Source organism: Phalacrocorax aristotelis, chromosome 1 (assembly GCF_949628215.1).
Source record: "Phalacrocorax aristotelis chromosome 1, bGulAri2.1, whole genome shotgun sequence".
Taxonomy (NCBI): Eukaryota; Metazoa; Chordata; class Aves; order Suliformes; family Phalacrocoracidae; genus Phalacrocorax; species Phalacrocorax aristotelis.
Window position 1 is genome coordinate 101,440,317 of NC_134276.1, and position 19,591 is coordinate 101,459,907.

General features: G+C 39.2%; 1 protein-coding gene across 2 annotated transcripts in view; it reads right to left on the reverse strand.

Annotated features, from left to right (window-relative positions):
• Positions 1-208: 208 nt before the first annotated feature.
• The window catches only part of MORC3 (MORC family CW-type zinc finger 3), a 31,477-nt gene continuing 12,094 nt past the window's right edge, over positions 209-19,591 (reverse strand). For both annotated transcript variants that reach the window (XM_075100054.1, XM_075100048.1), the window contains 12 exons: positions 17,869-18,016; positions 16,508-16,639; positions 16,130-16,249; positions 15,612-15,709; positions 10,711-10,815; positions 10,478-10,600; positions 10,278-10,352; positions 9,403-9,445; positions 7,934-8,121; positions 6,511-7,342; positions 5,881-6,044; positions 209-2,703 (listed from right to left, as the gene is read on the reverse strand). In XM_075100054.1, the coding sequence (XP_074956155.1) occupies positions 2,550-2,703; positions 5,881-6,044; positions 6,511-7,342; positions 7,934-8,121; positions 9,403-9,445; positions 10,278-10,352; positions 10,478-10,600; positions 10,711-10,815; positions 15,612-15,709; positions 16,130-16,249; positions 16,508-16,639; positions 17,869-18,016 (2,182 nt within the window). In that variant the 3' untranslated portion in view covers positions 209-2,549. The remainder of the gene's footprint in view (positions 2,704-5,880; positions 6,045-6,510; positions 7,343-7,933; positions 8,122-9,402; positions 9,446-10,277; positions 10,353-10,477; positions 10,601-10,710; positions 10,816-15,611; positions 15,710-16,129; positions 16,250-16,507; positions 16,640-17,868; positions 18,017-19,591) is intronic.

A 19,591-nucleotide genomic window follows, 5' to 3' on the forward strand; every position in this document is an offset into this window, starting at 1 on the left:
TCCTGTTACAGTAAGTCCTGTAACTGGGTAACAGAATTCCCTGTACAAAACAGGCTGCCTGAGGAAGCCCAGCCGGGCAGCTGGTTTGCAGCCCAGTTGGGATGCTCCCCAGTCTGAGGGCATGCGTGGTGTGCCCGAGTCTTCCACTCGGAACCAGGCTGAGCCAGCTTTATCGTTAAGACCTAAAACTTACAATAAGCCAGAAACATCAGCCATTCTGCAGTTTATTTATAAAGAAAAACATTGCATTTGATCACATACAAGTTTTGATCCTGCAAACTCAGATTTATATAGTTTTTTATTTTTTACAAAAAAAATACATTTTAACAAATAAAACCCCTTTCCATTAGTCCACTGTTCTCCAAAGTGTAAACATACAGTGTAAATTTGCCATTTCTAGTATTGACATATGCTATATTTTGCCAGTTATCTATAGGAAATTCAACTACAAAGTCTGATGAAACATAATAAATAATGATTAAGAAATGGAAAACTACACAACAAATGGAAAATATAAACTTTTAAAAAGTCATAGTTATATTACAGCCACCTCTTCAAAAATCAAACACTCGATTTATCCCTTATCAAGTACAACAGTACTGCATAACTCTTATTGGCATATTAGGTTAGATAGTGTCTTAAAATGGAAATACTGTCCATCGAAAGAAACTGACTGACGTAAAAGGAACATCATCTCATTAAATCAGGACAGTAGCAGTGCAAAAGCCAAAAATGTTGGCTTTATAGAAAAACACAGACACTTAATAGGAATGAACATATTGAATGCCATTTCATGATTTTTTTTTTTTAATTTTTTTTTTTCAATTTTTTTAAAAGCAAGAACCATTTTTCTTGATCACTGTTTGGATGACAAATACCACCACAGAGTAGAAGGTGGACTTGCTATCTTTGCCACTTTTCTTCTCATTCCTGATGACTTCAAAAGAAAAACATGCAAATGGCTGAAAACTCTGTCACCATTGTAACAGCGATTTCTCTTGATACCATTTCTTCCAAGAGGTTTTTGCATGAGCATTAGGGCATAGAACTAGAGGCTTAAGAGTCACTGTAAAACATTTAAAAGAAATAAAAGGGGCGGGGGGAATCCCCTACCCCACCTGTAATAAATGATGTCTAAACTTTAATATAGCATAAACAAGTTATATTTGAACATTTTCAGCTTTAGCTCACTCTGTAGTTAACACTACAGATAGGGAAACATGCCTCATTTTCAAAGTACTTCCAATTCAGCTAGTTTTAACCAAGGATTTAGTCATCTGACCCGTTCGTACTCAGCGTGGTACATTCTGTTAGGACGGTAAGTTTCAGAAACAAATTGTCAGCACCCTCAGCCTGACAGACTCTAAGGCAGACTGTATGTTTAATACGGCAACAAGTTGGTTTTTGAGATAATATACATAAGCATCTATATACACACACGACAGAACCAACCTCTATGTCAATCCTGTTCAGCACTGGGCTTCCCTGAGAACAGGCCTTCACATCTCAAGAGGCAGCGTTCGATGCAGAGTAGAGGTTGCCCAGGAATCCTACCCTAGCTTTGGATATGCCACCCTGGCTTGTTCTCTCCAACGGTCCACCAGGATGCTTCCCATTCCACCAACTGCCCTTGACTTGGAAAAAAATAGGCAAGAGCTGTGTGTGAAATGTAACCATTGAAGCCGTGTACTGGTACATACCTGGGCTTGTGCACCAGCACTGCTGGGTTCAAGTGGGAAGACCCCTCTGACTGCTCTCAAATACAGACAGGTTCTTGGATGTAGGAAACAACGATCAAGTAGCAAGGGCAGGATACAAACAGGCATGTGGTTTCCATCACTGAAAAGGCTGAAATATCCTAGCCATATTGGAGTTGTCTATGCTGCAAAACTATGTACAGATACTGCCCTTCAATGACATCAAAAAATCCAAAAGGGAGTCGAAGATCATCAGTTTTCAGAATAAAACCCTTAAGGAATTTTTATTCTTTTGGTGGTAAAACATATATTACCCTTATGGCCAAAATTTTCATCTATTAGTTACATTTCCACCCCATTAATGCAACATACAACATTGATGATAGCAATGAAACAATAGTGTAGTATACAACAACACTACTAAGGTTTGTTCTGAGAAGGAAACCAAGGAAGGTTCTTTTTTTGTGTTTTTAAAATATTCCACTACTTAGATTTTAGAAGAGGAAAGAATTGCAAGTATTAATGCTTACATAAGGTCAAAAGTCAACAAAAAAGCTTTTGTAGAAAAGTATTAAGATTCCTAACCATAAAAATATTTGCAAATTTAATTACAAATACATTTTAAAAGCAAACTCCTTAATTAAGTACATCAGGGTTGGTCAATATTGACAGTGTTCCTTTAAGAGGAAGTGAAGATAACACCCACTGCATCTCTGGGAACATCTAAGCGTGTAAAGTATATACACTTATTGATCCAACTATGTCAAATATATAAAGTCAAGAAGCAGTATACACAATTTTGAACCTACACAAAGGTTATAATGGAAGATCAAATAAGCGCCTGCTAAGATCTTAAGTACTACTGATTTCATGCATTTGCTCTACAACTTGTCCTAAAATTTCATCTACTACATCGATATCATAATTTACTTGCTGCAAGTCTAGATCAGGCATGATTGTAGCCAGAAGTTGTCCAACATTCACTCGAAGAGAGCGTAGTTTCAGGCTGTGAAGAAATAATTAGATATGATTAGATGTAAATTAAATTTTATGTTCGAATACACAGTACTTCATTTAACAAAGCTGGACTGCTACTCTATACTGGAAAGGCTCTGTACGTGACTTCCATAAGCCAACAAAAAACCTGATGCAGTCAAAGCTGTGTCAAGATAATTTCAAAATCTACCAGTTTCTCAAGGCTGAGCCTCTTGAGTTTTAATTTTGAAGGTGTATGTTCCCTTAGCTTCGAACAAATCCTAAGGGCTAAAGTGAATTCTGCCTTTCCCAAAACAGATCAGAAATGTTTCTGAATGGTTTTAAGGTAGCAAATAAGCACTGGCCCAATTCTTTATCCCACAACACCTTTCTCTCAAAACAATATTAAACCTTAGTGTTTTTATACATTTACATATACATATACAGCAAACTACTACCACCTATGGGAACAAGAGAAAAAGAAGAGAGAAGGCAAGAAAGTAGTTTGTCCAAAGGCGTTAAAATATAAAGAGAAAACAGGGAAGAGTTATAGCACTGGGAAAACGCTACACCTCCTCTTTTTGCTTTATTTCCTGGATCTCCTTGTTCTGTCCTCTTCCTGATCAAATCGCTTCCACATGGCGTTAAAATATAAAGAGAAAACAGGGAAGAGTTATAGCACTGGGAAAACGCTACACCTCCTCTTTTTGCTTTATTTCCTGGATCTCCTTGTTCTGTCCTCTTCCTGATCAAATCGCTTCCACATCACCCATCCCTTCTCTTGAGCATTTCCGTCTACCATCAGTTCCTTTATCACCTCCAGCAGCCAGCCTCCACAGCGCCATCATATCCCAACAGGACTTGTGGTGCAACTTACAAGTCCTGCATATATTTGCAAATTCTTTTAGGCAGCACAAGTCAGATGCTATAAGAAAATGAAATGCTGGCAGATGAAGGGGGGATTTAACCACAGGAGAAAAATTAGATTGAAAGGGGTCTCTGAAAATCATCCAGACCATTCTCCCCCCCCCTCCTCCCACCCCAGCACCACACATTCAAAGCAGGGATAACTCAGATCAGGTTGCTTAGGTCCTTCCTGTGTTTTGAAAATCTCCAAAGATGAAGATTCCACAATCTCCCTGGGTCCCTTTTCAGGGTTTGACTACCCTCGCTGTGAACACTTTTTTCCTCTAACATTTAAACAGAATTTCCCTTGTTGCAGCTTGTGTCTATTGCCTCTCATCCTATTACTGTGTTCATAGGAAGAGGCTGGCTTCATCTTCTCTACACTCTCTCATTAGGCAGCAGAAGAGAGCAATCGGATTTCAAGGTAACCCACGCTTTGTAAGGCTATTTCCCTCAGCTTCCCCCTCTGTATCAGCTGCTCCAGGCCCCTACCCATCTTGGTGGCCCTTCAGAAGATTTGCTCCAATATGACAGCGTCATTCTATACCAGGAAGCCCAAAACTGGACACAATACCCCATATTTGGTCTCACAGTGCCCAATACTAGGGAAGAATCACTTCCCTCAAACTGCTGGCTGAACTGTTGCCAATATAGCCCAGTAAGCACTGGGTTATCCCACCACAAGAGTGCGCTGCTGACTCACATTCAACTTTTAGTCCACCAGAATCACAGGCCATCTTCTTCCAAGCTGCTTTCCTATGAGTAGTCTCCAGCTTGTTCAACTGCATGGGGTATTTCCAACACAGGTGCAGAACTTTGCAGTTGCCTTTGCTGAATTTCCAGGAGATTTCTTTCAGCCCATTTTTCCAATTTGTCAAGGGCCCTCAGCAGCAGCCCTACCCTCCAGAGTATCAATGGTTCCCTTCAATTTGATGTCATCGTGAATTTACTGAGTTAATTTTGCTCCATCATCTAGGCCATTAATGAAGGCATTAACCATTACTGACCTCGATATTAATCCATGAGCTCAGTAGTTTGGCCAATTTTATGACCCACCTCCTAGTCTACCTATCCAAAACATACCTCACAAACTTTGCTATCATGGTATTATGGCAGCCCACGATGAAAGCTTTGCTAAAATGAAGGTCCACAGAGCTGGTCATCTCATTGTAAAAGGCAACGAGGCTGAAAAGGCATGATTTGCCTTCAGTAAATCCATGCTGGTTGTTTCTAATCACCTTGACTACCATGAAACTGCAGGTGACTTCCAGGTGGATTTGCTCCATAGTCTTCCCAGGGACTGAGGCTACACTGACCAGCCTGTAGTTCTGCCTGTCCTAAATATGGGTATGAAGACTGCCTTCTTACAGGCATCAGGAACATTGACTGCACAACCTTTTGGAGATATCATTGCAAAGCCAACTTGCCATCAATTGGCCAGCTCCCTCTGATGCATCTCATCTAGATACTGGGTACCTCATTAATTTGTGCCTCGCACACCTCATGTCCTTTGCTACTAAGCACCTGCCCCACTGAGCTGCAGGCCCATATTTTTCTTAGTTCTCCTGTTGCTGCTCCTGTGCTTACAGAAGCCCTTCTGGTTGCCCTTCACAGGCCTTGCCAGTTTTAAGTCCAGCCGAGCTCTGGCTTTCAATCCCATCCTGTGTTCCCAGGCAGTGTGCCTGTACTCCTGCTGGAGTGCTCACCCCTTCATCCATCTGGTATGTGTACTGCTTTTGTGTGTTTGCTATTTCTATTAACCAAGAGCTGCAAGTTTAAACCCTTGTTTAGTTCAAAGATACACTCTGGACACAACCTAGCTCCACAGGATTGGTCTGCAGCAAGAAGTCCATACAGGAAAGGTAAGTTTCAAAACCAAACCCAAACTCTTTTCAGTAGAGTACTATTGATCCAAGAAAGAAAAATAGAGTATAAAATTCAAATTAATCTACTCAGCATTAACTAATGATCACCCTCTTTCCTGCCTCCTTTCTCTCTCCTTGTTCTGTAAGTTGTGCCTAGAAATTATATAATATTTTTGGTATTTTAAGAAGCATCGGTACAGCATTCTATAGTGCAATGGCCAACCCTGCTCACAAAAATACCTAAATCATAAGATTAAATAAATTACTTGGTAAAAAAATGTTACTGAGTTAGGAGTCACAAGAGGCAGTAGAACAGAATTCCAAGCATCACTTTTTATTTTATGATTATAGACATAACCTTCATCAAGATGTTCCAGATACAATCAGCAAGCCAAAATCTTGCTTGAAATATAGTCTAGAAAGAACAAAATTGATACCTTTCTCCATCAGAAAAGTTTACAGAGTCTTCTACATTACTGGTGGTAGAATCATTTGCACGTGCTACTGCTTGTGGAATTGAAGCTTTTAACTGTGCAATTTCTGCTTTGAGTTCTTCACACTGACAGGCAATTTGATTTTTTTCCACTTCTAGTAGTTCACTCTGGCAAGTAAATAATTTTACATATCAAATATTTATATAAAAATATATCAATAATTTTATATATCATATAAAGTTAAATTTATACAAATTTAAGTAAAGTTACCTTTCCAGTGCAATTTTAATATATGACAACCTAGACAAACTGCTTTAAAATGACCAGCTGTCAGCCAAACCACTGTATGTGTGCTCCCTCTAAGCCTGCTCAGTCTCTCGTCTTGCAGTCAGAGCCACTCAGAGCCTTGCAGTCTCTCTCAAGTTTGCTTATTCCTACCTATGGAAGCGAAAATCCAGAAGCTCCTAGGCTATTTTAGTATTTCTTCCCCATTTTACATGGCTTGATTAGTTAGTGGACTGAACTATACAACACACTGTGTACTGGAACTGCTATGAAACACCCATTTAAAAAGGCAAAACAAAAATAATTTGATTGTTAATTTGAAGGATATTACTGTTTTAACAAACTTACCTCACTTTTATATCTGTCTCTCTCAATGCTGCATTTGTCCAGTTGCCTGAAAACATCGTCAAGCTGCACAGCAATTTCCTCTACCTCGCTCTTATTTTCACCATCAGCACACTTGCTGCATTCAGTTTTTAAGTTCTGCAGGGTACTGCATTGTTCCTTTAGTTTTGCTATTTCTTCTAAGGCCTGTTCATAGAGAGTGGTCACTTCTGCCAAACTTCTTTTATGAACATTTTCTTCTTCAAATAAAGAAATTGTCTCAGTTGACTGATGGCACATTTCTTTTTTTACATACTTATTATTAATTTCTAAAATCCTCTGTTCCAGTGCTTCTACTTGTTTGGTTAATACTTCACATTTGTTTTGGTACATTTCTTTTTCTTTGTTTAATAAATGCAGCTGATTTTTCAGTTCATTTCCAAGATCTACAGATGTCTCGGAAACATCATTAACATAGGGCTGTTCAGTTTCCATCTCCGCCCTGGGAACTTGAATACTGGTGTCCTCCTCTACCTCTTCCTTTTTAACAACTAAGTTTGGGAGCTCTGTCTGTGTCGCTGAGGTCAACTGTTCAGTTCTTGATTCTGAAGTAGCTGCACTGCCAGGTTCTCCGACATCACAGTTTTCTTTCTGCTTCTCCTCTTGATCCAAATTAATACATTCAGTTTTTACTATGGGAACATCAGAATCTGCTGAAGGCTTTGGAGTACTGCTCTCCTCTAGAATAATGACATCTTCATCATCATCATCATCACGATTGTTGAATGTTCTGTCATTTAATCGTGGCATCTTTAAAGACACTGGTGTCACACAACTAGGTGTCTTCCGTTTAAGACTTGAGAAGCAAAATATTAAACTGATTATTGTCTTGCTCAAATACGGCAGAGTCACTTATTTCAAACTATGTTTAGTGTTTCTATAAGCACTATTAAAAAATACCACTCAATACCTAGAAAGGGATGTCTCCCCGCATAGTATTTTAAGCTGTGAAGCTAGAGTAAATACCTTTCCTGTAAAAACAAGTGGCTGCCATCCACACGCTAAATTATTACCTTCATACATTATTTTGAAGCAGACTCAGACTCCGTATTTGTGGGAACAAATGACCCCCCCGCACCTGTTCCTTAACCAATGGAGGTTAAGGAAAATATACTGCAGAGTGTTGTTAACACAACAAACTCTTTCCCTAAACAGACAAACCACTAAGCAGTTTTCCTTGCCAGTGCATGGTATTTTTTTCTGCATTCACTTTTGTACTTCACAAGGTTTCTAGGTACCTTTTATCAACCTGTTGCTTCCTGTACTCCCAAAAGTGACATATTAATTTTGGCAGCTTTCACCTGAAGATGGGACTACATCCAACACCATCCTTTTCATTAACAATTATTATTTTAGAAAGAAATAGGAATCTGCTCTGTACACTAACCTGTTATCAGTATCAGAATGAGGTGAAGATACCGATCTATTTAAAATAAGCAGGGGTCTTTTGACAGAAGCATTTGATGTTTCTGGTAAAATTGATCTTGGAACAGCTTCCTTTCCACTCACAGCTGAGAATGTTTTGAAGTCTTTACTTGAAGAAACAGGTGTTTTTAAAAACATTTCGTTGTTGATCTATAAGGTAATATTAGTTACGAATGAAGAGAAACCGACATTAGTAGATTCTTCAGAATAGGTTTAAGCAGTTCTGATTACTGCCAACACCTAAAATTCTGAGCGACATTTCTTATGTATACTACAAGGATCTGCTTGAACCCAGGCTCAGTATTTTGCAATGAGAAAGGCTAACTAGACTCCATGTTCCAAACCCTAGATTTCTTAATGATTGCACAACTCCTTCCCCCAAACTCCACTGATGCGTGTGAAGTATTTCCTTCATGTTGGTTTGAGACATACAACATATTAGAGCGCAGCATGTTCTATATCATAATTACAGGCTTCTGGCAGATTTCTCAGAGGACTTTGAATGCTGTACACCAGCCACACACTCCTCTCCATGCACAAACTTATTGTTGTCAGAAAGCAGCTTTCTGATCTTACAAGTCTTTCTCTAGATAGAGCTATTTTAAAGTACCCCATAGAATCTCAGGCAAGAGCTTTTCCCAGGCTGTACCTCTGTCTGAAGTCTGACCATCATACGCAAAGTATGGGACAGCCACCTCTGTCAGAGCTGCTCATAATTCCTTATGTCTAAAATGAACAATATCTTACCTTTAGAAATTACTTTTGTACTTGCACCAAAGTAATGGCAGAAAGATTAATACAATGAAGAATATGTGTTAAAACAGCACATGCAAAACCTCCTCTCCAGAAATGGAGTATTCTTAGGGTAGTACTTTGAAAGCAATCACACTTAGGAAATTTGATTCTGAGTTTCATTCTACACATCTCATCACTCAACCATGTTGATTTACGTCTGCATTTAATTTTGAGTGCTTCCTTACAAAAGCACAGCTATTACAAGTCTGTCCATCCCCAACCCCCCGCCCCAATTTTAAGGGCATATTTACTTTCATATCCTCATCACATCTCCCTACAATAAATCTACTTTCAGTCACTAGATGCCATGCTCTAAAAACAGGTATGAGTGACTGACATCTTTTCTAGTACTATTTTGTGAGACGACTTTGTCCCCCTCAAACTTTCTTAGTACTATATAGAAAGTAATGGTGTTATTTTCCATCACTGACAGCAAAGATGGGGGATTTCTGGTCTACTAATAGTGAGCATAACCAGTACAGCCATCAGAACAAAACAGGATGTTAAACCATCAGTTGGCCACTACCTAAAGCAAACTAACTCAAAGCCCGGCCTATTCGATCCAACTACATAGTATTTTGCCAGCAAGAACAACTCTGCTAGCAAAGTCAGTTTCCCATCAACTTCAAGAGTTACCTGGTGGCTGTACTCTAGTCGCTTCTTCAGTTTTTCCTTGTCTCTGCACAGCAGCAAGGAGAGGGGGGGGAAAAGCTTAGATTCAAAATGTTAATTCATTATAAAACCAAACCAACCTCAAAATCTAAACGCAAACACAATACACTCTATCCCAGCAAGATTCAATAAAGTTCTAATGAACATATGATTTATTGAATGAAAATTTTCTGCATTAACTTAGAAGCTAGTATAGCTTAACTTCAAACAACTCTAAGATTAAAATTTATTTTAAGAAATTGAAAAAATCCAAAACTCCCACTTCTAGAATGGTAGCCAACATTAGTTAAAATTACCCAAGTCAGTTTTTTTCCCATACATCTTAGCTAAGAAGCCTCTTTTTCTTAAATAAATGTGTTGAGGTATTCAGCTGCTTCAATGTGGACCTTGAAAACAGTTGTCTAGGCAATGCCTCCTAACAGCCCTAGTAGCTTGCTTCTCTAACATCCTGAACTATCCTCCTAAAGCTTACTACTACAAAAGAACGACCCTCCGAGAGCTGTACTTTAACAGCAATTGCTGCATCGCTCTCCTTAGTAGTTATTAAATGAGAGAGGCCCCTTTCGTTATGGCTTTCCTAATTTTGATTTAGGAGGGCAAACAGGTGTTGAGTCAGAGAGACATTTGAATGTAATGCCAACACGCTAATAACAGAGTGAAGAACAGTGCTATTCATCTATGCACTGCTACGATCAAGTCTTTATTTCAGGGCACTGTTTTCTGGCTGGATATGTTCTCAGAAGAGTTGCAATTATACCACAGATGAGAGAAAAGGGCATTTAGTGTTCATGTTCCTTTTCTAGTGTTGAGACACTTCTAAGAAAGTCTCTAGTACTCACTTTTTCTTGTAAGTTTTCTCATACGTAGGATGTATTAAATCGTCATCTTCTGGTTCTTCTGGCACTTCACAACTCCTGAGTTATGGGGCGGGAGGGGGTGAAAAAACCGCAACAGAAAGAGCTTAACATCCATGCTTGTAACAGGTGGTAAAATAAGAACCAAAAGCAGTATTCAGATATTCACAGAAATCTAATTTTACCGGAATTGTGGGTCAGGGTTCAGTGAGCAGTACCACTTTTCTGGCAAGTGCTCTATTCCATCTGGCAGCTTCCGCCATTTCAAACACGCATCACATTGTACCCACGTCTGATCGGGCTGTTTTCTGTGATGGAAAAAATATCAGAACTTCCACATTAAAAGTTCATTTTCATGACTGAGTGTAAAACAGTAATAGCAGTATGTAAAAGTCTTCTCTTTAGAAGTGATACTCACTGTATCTCCTCAACTGGCAAAGCTAGTGGATATTCTTCATTTTTCTTCGTTTTCATTTCATTCCAGTAATCATTAAGCTTTTCTCCTAATGCTGCTATTGTAAGTCTAAAAAGAGAAGAGACCACCTTAAATAATTCAATGCTAGTGCACAAAGACCCTTTATAAACTACAGTAAAAGAGTAAACATATGAATCACTAATATTTCTATTTGTGCAACAGTCAGCTTTTTGCTTTTAGAAAACCCTGGAAATCAGGAACTATGAGAAGTCATGTTTGTTAGAAAAGATATTACTGGAAATAGGAGTTGGAGCACAAAGACCGGAACCAAGAGTGTTCAACTCAGAAGCGCTGTGAGTGCATATTGCAAACCCTGAAGCTACCTCACCCGTTCAACCTCAATCATAGACACAAACACCTCTATTAACTCAGTACCTAGCTGTGTATTTGGCTGATGTTTCTGTACATCCATTACTGCAGGTTCATGACTGCTCTAAGCTGTCGTACTACATGGAGATTGCAAACGTATGATTGCTTTAATGTAGTTTAAAGTCTACATGCTGCTAAAAGGAGCAGGCCAGTCTTACCCTAGGTTCATTTTTAGCCGGATCCATTTCCTGATCAGGGCCCATTGTGCAGCTCAATGACTACTACAGCTGGCACACGCAGGAGGAAGTGGTGCAGAAGAACAACAAGCAGCCTTACAGGTGAGGTGGTGAGGTAGAGGCAAGACTGCCTCCTCTCAGCATGCTGAATTTACATCACAGTAAAGTGGCTGGGTAAGCAGAGCCTGAACGTCCATCCCTCTCTGCCTGGCTTATTCCAACACCTACACCACCCTGCCCTTTGAGCTAACACAAATGTTTGTGCAGTGAATTAGTCTGACCTAAAGAGTTTTAATCTAGATCACCTCTGAACCCTAGTCATGAATTTCTATGCCAAAAAAAAGAAGTACCACAAGGGCAGAAATGAGCAGAAATGCATGGATGGGTTCACATATCTCTCCTGGAGAGAGAAGAGCAGGTTAGCTTACACTGATCATGAAATTAAAGCATGAGTTTTATGTTTCTGTTTTGGGCTGGAGTTACTGTTTGGAAACCTGTAGCACTCTTCGCAGAAAAACCTTTATAAAAGATCTTTCAAGCGTAGTATCTCTATGCCCACATTACAACTGTTTTTAAAAAGAAACAAGTAAAAAGCATTCAATGCTTGCTGTGCCAGCGTGTGGGAACATAGTGCAAACCTTGGTCAACAGAAATTACTATCCTATGGCGTTCCTAATTCCTTCCCCTCTGCCAAGGGAACTGTTGGCAGTCCTACCACTGCACAGGAAATGGTTCAGGGAACATCCGTTTTGAGAAAAAAAAAAATCTAAAAGACCTATTTTCATTTGACCAATTCCCTCATCTGCTTTACCATGTGTTCTCAGTAACAGCCCTGCTAGCACAATGGTGGTAGAAACACGGGAACTGCTTGAAGCTGGACATATTGTTGCTATATTATGGGAACATGGAGTGTACAAATCCGTGTATCTGTTGATCTGCATTTTAGTATCTAGGTAATCATTCATGTGAACAAAACAATAGACAATGTGTTTCTGTCAGTAGAGGATGACAAAATGTGGCTTCGTGCAGTGGACTGAGAAAACTGGCGAGGACTGCCAAGATTAAGAGCCAAGTAGGTAGAAGGTAATTCCAGCAGGGGGAGATTGCAACCACTGACTCAGGGACCACCTACCCAAGCAATACCACCTACTCAGAAGAGAACAATGGGAAAGGACAACTAAGCCTGCAAAATAATTTACATACGAAGCGAGCAAGTTTGTACCAATCACCAAAAAGAATAATACTGAATATGTATGGATAAAATGAATATATATTTTTGATCTATATAAATCAGATGAGAAGACTGTGTAAGGTATGCACGCTTGGAGGAGAGACCCCCGTGCATCCAGCGCTGCAATAAAGAATGCCTACTCTTTAATACTAAATTGGTGTTAAAGAGTTATTTTTTACTATACCGCAGTTTTGGTAACAATATCACTGCAAAGAGCAGCACAAACTGTGGGTACCATTTAAAGATATAGGCAGATTGAACTGTAGTGGCTGTAGCAGCTATCAGGATTGCCACTCCTCCTTCAGAGGGCTGCTGTTTCAACAGCAGAAACGACCAGATTTATCTTGCTATAGCCTCTCAGCTGCTGAGAACAGCTTGTTTATTACAGCCCTCTGGTACGGTTTCAAGGTTATCTTTATATGCAGAGCTGCATATAAATTGGCAAGTCAGGAAAGGCATTGTGGACAGTTCAGGTTGTCAGTGGAAGCTGAACCACAACTCGCTGAAGGGCAAACATGCAGCTTGAAAAAGTAATGACTTCTCCTGCCAAAGTTTACCCCACCTATGTTTGCAAGCCAATACCCTGAGTTTCTAACCCCACGTTGAAAACAAGTGTTAGGGCACAGAAAAGGAAAGTGCCTGCTCCTTTACCACCATATGGTCAAAGGAGCCATAAACAAACGCATCGAGACAAACCTGATTGACAAGGGAGGTAGTGATAAGAACAAACCTGGTCAGTCACACTAACTGGTAAGGATATGTGGAGTGTGCAAATGTTTATTTTTTTCAGTTGGGAGGATAAGGAAAGTGAAGGAAACAAACACATCCGACCAATCAGCATTGGCAAAGACAATAACCAGAAACAAACCTGATCATTCACACTAATTGATGGGCTATCAAGAAACCACAGGCAAACTGGGATTTTGCAACTGATAAGGATGCAAACCTGAGCATCCAGGATGCTTGGAGAGAGTCAGTGGAACTAAGCCAACTGATGAGGCAGTGTGCATAGGAAGGGGGAGAGCAAGAAGGAACGAAGAGGGGACATAGAGAGAAAAAGGTATAAAAGGAGCTGGTTGCATCTAAAACAGGTCCAGTCAGTACAGTTGTCTGGCTAAGCCCTGTACCTGATCATGGCTGTCTGTCCTATCTTCTTGTATCTTATTTAATATTTTCTTAACTTTGTACATAATCTCATTCTCTATCCCACATGTACAGCAAGGACTAAGTGCCAGCTACTGGAGTCAAGACTGGGTGTCTCGTGTTACCTACTAGAGCAAGTGGGGGACTCAGCTGCCACCCACTGAAGCAGGAATGGTGTCCCCCCTCGCCAAAAACCAGCTCTTGGGGTAGACTAGCATGAGTGAGGGGCTCAGCGTTGGCAGCTGGAGCAGGACTGGGTCACAGCCCATGCATCTGGTGCTGGCTGCTGGTGGGAGGATGAATGTCTGCATCTTCCCCACTCCCAATGTCCTGGTGTGCATGTGTATCTGCTAGCAAACTCCAAACTGGACTCAGTAGTGAACAGGAGGCCCCAGGTCTGGGCAGGGGTATCAGGCAGGCAAAGGTTCATGCTGGTATACCTAGGGAGGCTTGCAAATATGGGGCCTCTGTGGTATGAATGTGGTGTGAGTGCGCACATTTGCTAGTGAACATCAAACTACGCTTGCCAGTGTGTAGGGGACCTGTGAAGCAGGTAAAAGGGCCTGCAATCCAGGCAAGGGTACCAGGAAGACAGAGGGGCTATGCCAGTACTCAGGGGATCCACAAACGTACATATGCTTGTGAACCTAGAGTGTCACGTGTGTGCCTTCACTAGTGAGCTTCTATCTCTACCAGTCGGAGAGGAGGTAAGGGACTTGGCTGTTAATATTTTGAGTACTATACATAGGTGGACCTTGTTTGTGGTAGTCTGTGTAACCAGCCACATCCATGCCCTCTATGCGTCTATCTCTGGTACACAAGCTCAGTTTTCCTACTGGTTGAGTCTGGAAACAGAAAAGTGGCAGTTGTGAGCCTCAGCCTGGGAAGAGACCCTGGGTCCCCAGGCTGGGCTCCCATGGCTGGGCATGAGGGAGTCCTAGGACAGAGCTGCTGGAGGAGGTGGCTGGTCCTAATGCCCCTTCACATGAAGCAGCATAGGAAACAGAAAATAGCCTTGACATCATGAAAGGAAAGAAATAAAGTAATACAATAGAACAATTTTCCAAGTTTGTAGTCAGGCAATTTTTCCCTGGACAGTGTTTACACCTCAGCCTGAAAACTGCCTGGGTAACTCATCCCCTCTAGCCTTTCCTCCCCCACAAGCCAGCAAAACTGATTCACAGCAGAGCAATGTAAACAGACTAGGAAATTCACCTTGCTTCTAAACAATTATAATTTCTGAAAATTTTAAGTCACACTACATTCCCAATCTGGTTCACAGTTTAACAATAGGAAATACCATACTAGATACTGACTGATGGGATGGATGCAGATACCTGAAAAAGTGGGAACCCTGAGTTAGAAATAAAAACTGAAACAAATCTATGTCCCAAATCATTGCTGCCTTCAGGATGTTAGGTATTTTAAATGCTCTATCAGGTAGCAGAGGATTTGAGGGCACTGAAGTCCACTCTTAGGAAAGAAATTGAAAAGGCGGCCTCAAAAATATCCAACAAATCTTTTTCAAAAGACCAAACAAAAAAAATGTTATTAAAAAGTTAATAGTGTGGGATTCATGTATCACAGTTTTCGCCACGTGCCACACAATTATTCACAGCCTGGCGAGTTGTTCTGTGATTGTTTTACAACCAGCAAGGGGCAGAACTGCAACCAACCACTTCTAGGGCACTTGCTTTGAAATGATGTGTATGATACTCTAGGCTTCACTGACTAAACAATGAATACAGTATGACCAATGTAGACTGTTTACATCCCACCCCTACTGTTCAGAACAGTCGTGCAGTTTAATGATGGGACATAAGATTTTATTCTTACTACTTAGAAAAGCAGCAGCCTGTATCACATAGTATTTCACAGTGAACAACACTAGTCAATAGAAGATATACATAAAAACACACATTTACCTGTATTCGTTTGTGTAGTCAAAATCTTGTTTGTTATGAGTTGGTTTCAGGAAGTTGCATTCAATAATCCCAACTACACCAACACCCATGTTGTTTGCCTGTAAGAAATTAAGATCTATCAGGAAAACCAACATATATTCTATGCTAATATGGCAAGAGTTTGTCAGAGGTAATTATAAGCTAAATACACACTACATGAAAAACAACTTTGTCTTATGAATCCTCTGCAAGAAGACTCTCAATTGCAAACCCCCTAAAAAAAAAGCCTCTGTTCCACCCCTCTTTTTGTCCTGAAGATATGTTCAGGCCCATATTTGTGAATCAAGCTTAGTTTCAAACAAACGTTAAAACTACAGCATACAATTTAATATAATTTTTAACTGCTGCACAAACTAGGAAAGGTGGGTTTATAAAGGATACATCAACAGCCTAGTTTCCACCTGTATTCTTTTTTAAAATCAGCATTTGAGTAAAAATTTCTAAAGATGTTAAAATATTTTTGCACTTTAATTTCTTACCTTTAACTGACAGCCAACCCTTTCATAAGCTTTGATGAGTCTGTTTTTGTGGTACATCATTATTCCATAATGATCTTTGTTTCTGCAGTTAAATCCAAAAGTAATTCTCACTGTTTTAGCCTTTTACCAGATATTAAGGAAAAGTCTGGTTAATCTCATATAACACAAAAATATAGTTACTGAGTGTTCATTCTAAAATAGGTCCTGCAACTTATTTTTTTTTTAAATATTGAGACAGTTCCTTCAGTATGTCTTTATAAAAAATAAAAGAAAAAACCCCACATAACTGCAACATACCCAGCAGAATCCAGACAGCTTACATAAAAAGCCACATCATTAAATCCTGTGTGCAATGATGTAAATATTAGCAAAGGATACATTCAAAAATTTTGGCCTGTATATGTCACGTTCAATGAAGGCAAGGCTTTTGGAAACCAGCTGTGTTTTCACTTTTTGTCCTCGCAGAATGATCTGCATTGTTGGCTTCAGATACAAAATACTGCAATAAGCCTACAAAACATACAGTAACTCCTGTTATTAAAAAAACCCCCAAATCTCAGGATATTATTTTACAATACACATTATGTTTAAGACCACCAACTCAAGTTTTAAGGAAAATTTTATGAAATGTGGTTTTTTCCAAATTCAATGCAGAAAAATAGGAAATGCAAGTGTGCATAAGCAGCGTACCTGTATCACAAATTAAATGAATAGCAACAAATGAATAGCAATGAAGGACAACTTTTATGAATATCACAAGTTAATCAGGTATCTGAGGATGCAGCTTTAGCACTAAAAGCTCTCAAACACACAAGCCTCTCTTCTTATCCCCTACTGAGTGTTTAAAAATTCTACTAAAAATTTTAAAACACCAGAGAAAAGCAAGTGTGTTAACTTTGTTCCAAATGAATGCATATTATCATAGCTTGATAGCAGCTATGCAATCTTCTTATAAATGTGCAGATCTATGAATTTTAATTTGCATTTAATTTATCATTATATTTACAACATCTAATAATTTAAGTGGATACAGGACTTCAGCAAGTCTTCGAATAATTACAAGTTTTAGTTCAACTGGAATAATACTTCTGAGTATTATCCACAAACAGTACCCAGAACACCTAGTGATTCCAGATGCACTTTCTTACAAGAAGCAGCCTTGAAAGCTTATGAATCAATAGTGGAGGCAACGGGCTTACCAGTTAGCCTACAGAAAAGCCTTGGCCCTGCCTGCATGCACGTACTCAAACAACGGAGCTGCTTCCCAATTCCTTTGCCTCTTTTTGAAACCTAGGCATGACACTTTGCCAACCAAAACCTATCTGTTTTTACAAATCCACATTGGCATAGCATCGATATGTATACCTGCACTATAATAGAATGTTTACTCTGCTGACAACCACACACACCCCCCTATTTAATTTCCGAAGCTACTGATTGCACTTACTTCTTGCTCCTTAGTGGACAATGATAGGTACATTTAACGGCAAATGTTATTTGCAAGATTATTTAGAAGAAAATTACTGGGTTTTATGTAAACAGCAAGTGTTTACACAAGTTCACAAATACATTCCGCCTTCAATTTTCAAAATTAATGTGGACATATTGCCCTAACATTTGAATTCTGACATTCATCCTCCCCACCAGTCAACATTTCTGTAGTATAGTACATTACAGTAAAACAAAAACATACACCCTCCAGCTTCCAAAAATAAAAACAAACAAATAGTTATACATACTCGCAGTGAGTAGTCACTTTCTGGAACAATCTGGTCCAGTCTCTCTTGTTTTTTATATCCTCTTTTGCCTGCTTCATCTAAGTCTTCTGGAATTCTGATGTCATATTTATCCTTGTCAAAGTCAAACTCCGTTTTTTCATTTTTATCTCTAAGATTTAAAAAAAAAAACCTAACTATGGGGAAAGAAGAAAAAGCCAACACAGGATAAGATACTGTGGTGGACAGAGCAGGTATCACAAAAATACAAGAGAAAGGGAATTCCTTTGAGCCATTGTGGTTTTCCTCACAGATTTGCTAAAATTCACATAAACAAGGTTCACCAGTTCCTTTGTCAGATCCAAGGAATACAAGAGAAGTGATAGCAAGTGAGACATTAATAAATTCTAACTTAATTCTAAACAAGACACACTGCAGAAATAAAAGAGGTCAGTATCAGCTTTAAATTCTGGATGGACTGACACACATGCATTCCTTCTAAATGCAACATTTCTGAACACTACAAATTACCCTCTTAAGTTTTTAATACTGCAAAAATGGCACTCATTTACAACTCAATAATTATCACAATTTCTTATTGCACCACTCACCAGATGTATACGCTAGATCTAGTTGCAGATGTATACACTGCAGTATACTGGCAGTACCTTTGCACACATTGAGATATATCATAGTTGGCACAAATATTCCAGAAATAAAGTCTTTTTAATACTGAGATGGCTTTTTTTTTTTGCTCAAGCAACGAAGTGATGCATATTCCTCAAAAATCTTCATACTTAAAAAGAAATTAAAGTCTACCCGAGCAATGCAAGTTAGTTTATGAAGTGTAAAGGAGACGAGGTTTTTCTTATTGCACAGGTAGCAAGGGGAAACAACCAGAATTAGTAATAGTCTATATTTGATATAAATGCTTTTATATATTATATAAATAGATTTTATTTATTTTTAAATATATACATCTATCAATAATTTGTTACCTCCAGTTTTCTTATATTAAAATATCCTAAGCTAAAAGTGATGCAGAGCTGTAATACTCTCAAGAAATTAATGAAATAAAAACCCCAAATTTTTCACCTGCTATGTAACTGACTGAGATCTTTTTTTGTCCTGTAACATTTAATCTCTACTTACCCAGGTGTGGTTTCCTGCCCTTTTTGTGAGGGGCAACAACAAAGATATGAAACTGAAAACAAGCTAGTTTTGTGCCAAATCCACAGGACCAAAAGAGTTCAGAATTGCTTCCTATGGATACCTTATTTCAGGTATTTAAAACTACAACAAGCTAAACACTTAAGAACATAGCACAAGACAGTGCTTCCCAACCAGTTAGTGCCATGCTTAAAGGCATGCTAAAGCTTTTCTGGACAGACCATCAGACAGGTTCCCTGCTAGTAGGCAGCAGCAAAGATGTGAAGGAAAGGGAAATAAGATGGGAAGTGATGACACCCATCTGCTACAGCAACAGCTGTTTGAAAAAAACAAAAAGAGGCAACAAGCAAGTTAAAGCCAGAAAAGTCTGGAAATCTATACTGCTGTGATCAATCCCACAGATGCCAGTAGATAAATAAGAAATACACACAACTAATTGTTTACTTGGATTTCTATTTATGATAAACAGTTAAGTTTAGAAAGGTCTAGAACCCTCTAGACGGATAATGCCAACTCAAAATTAAAAACCCAGTAATACTTGCCTGTACATGCAAATATTTTTTGTTTCAATTTTTGC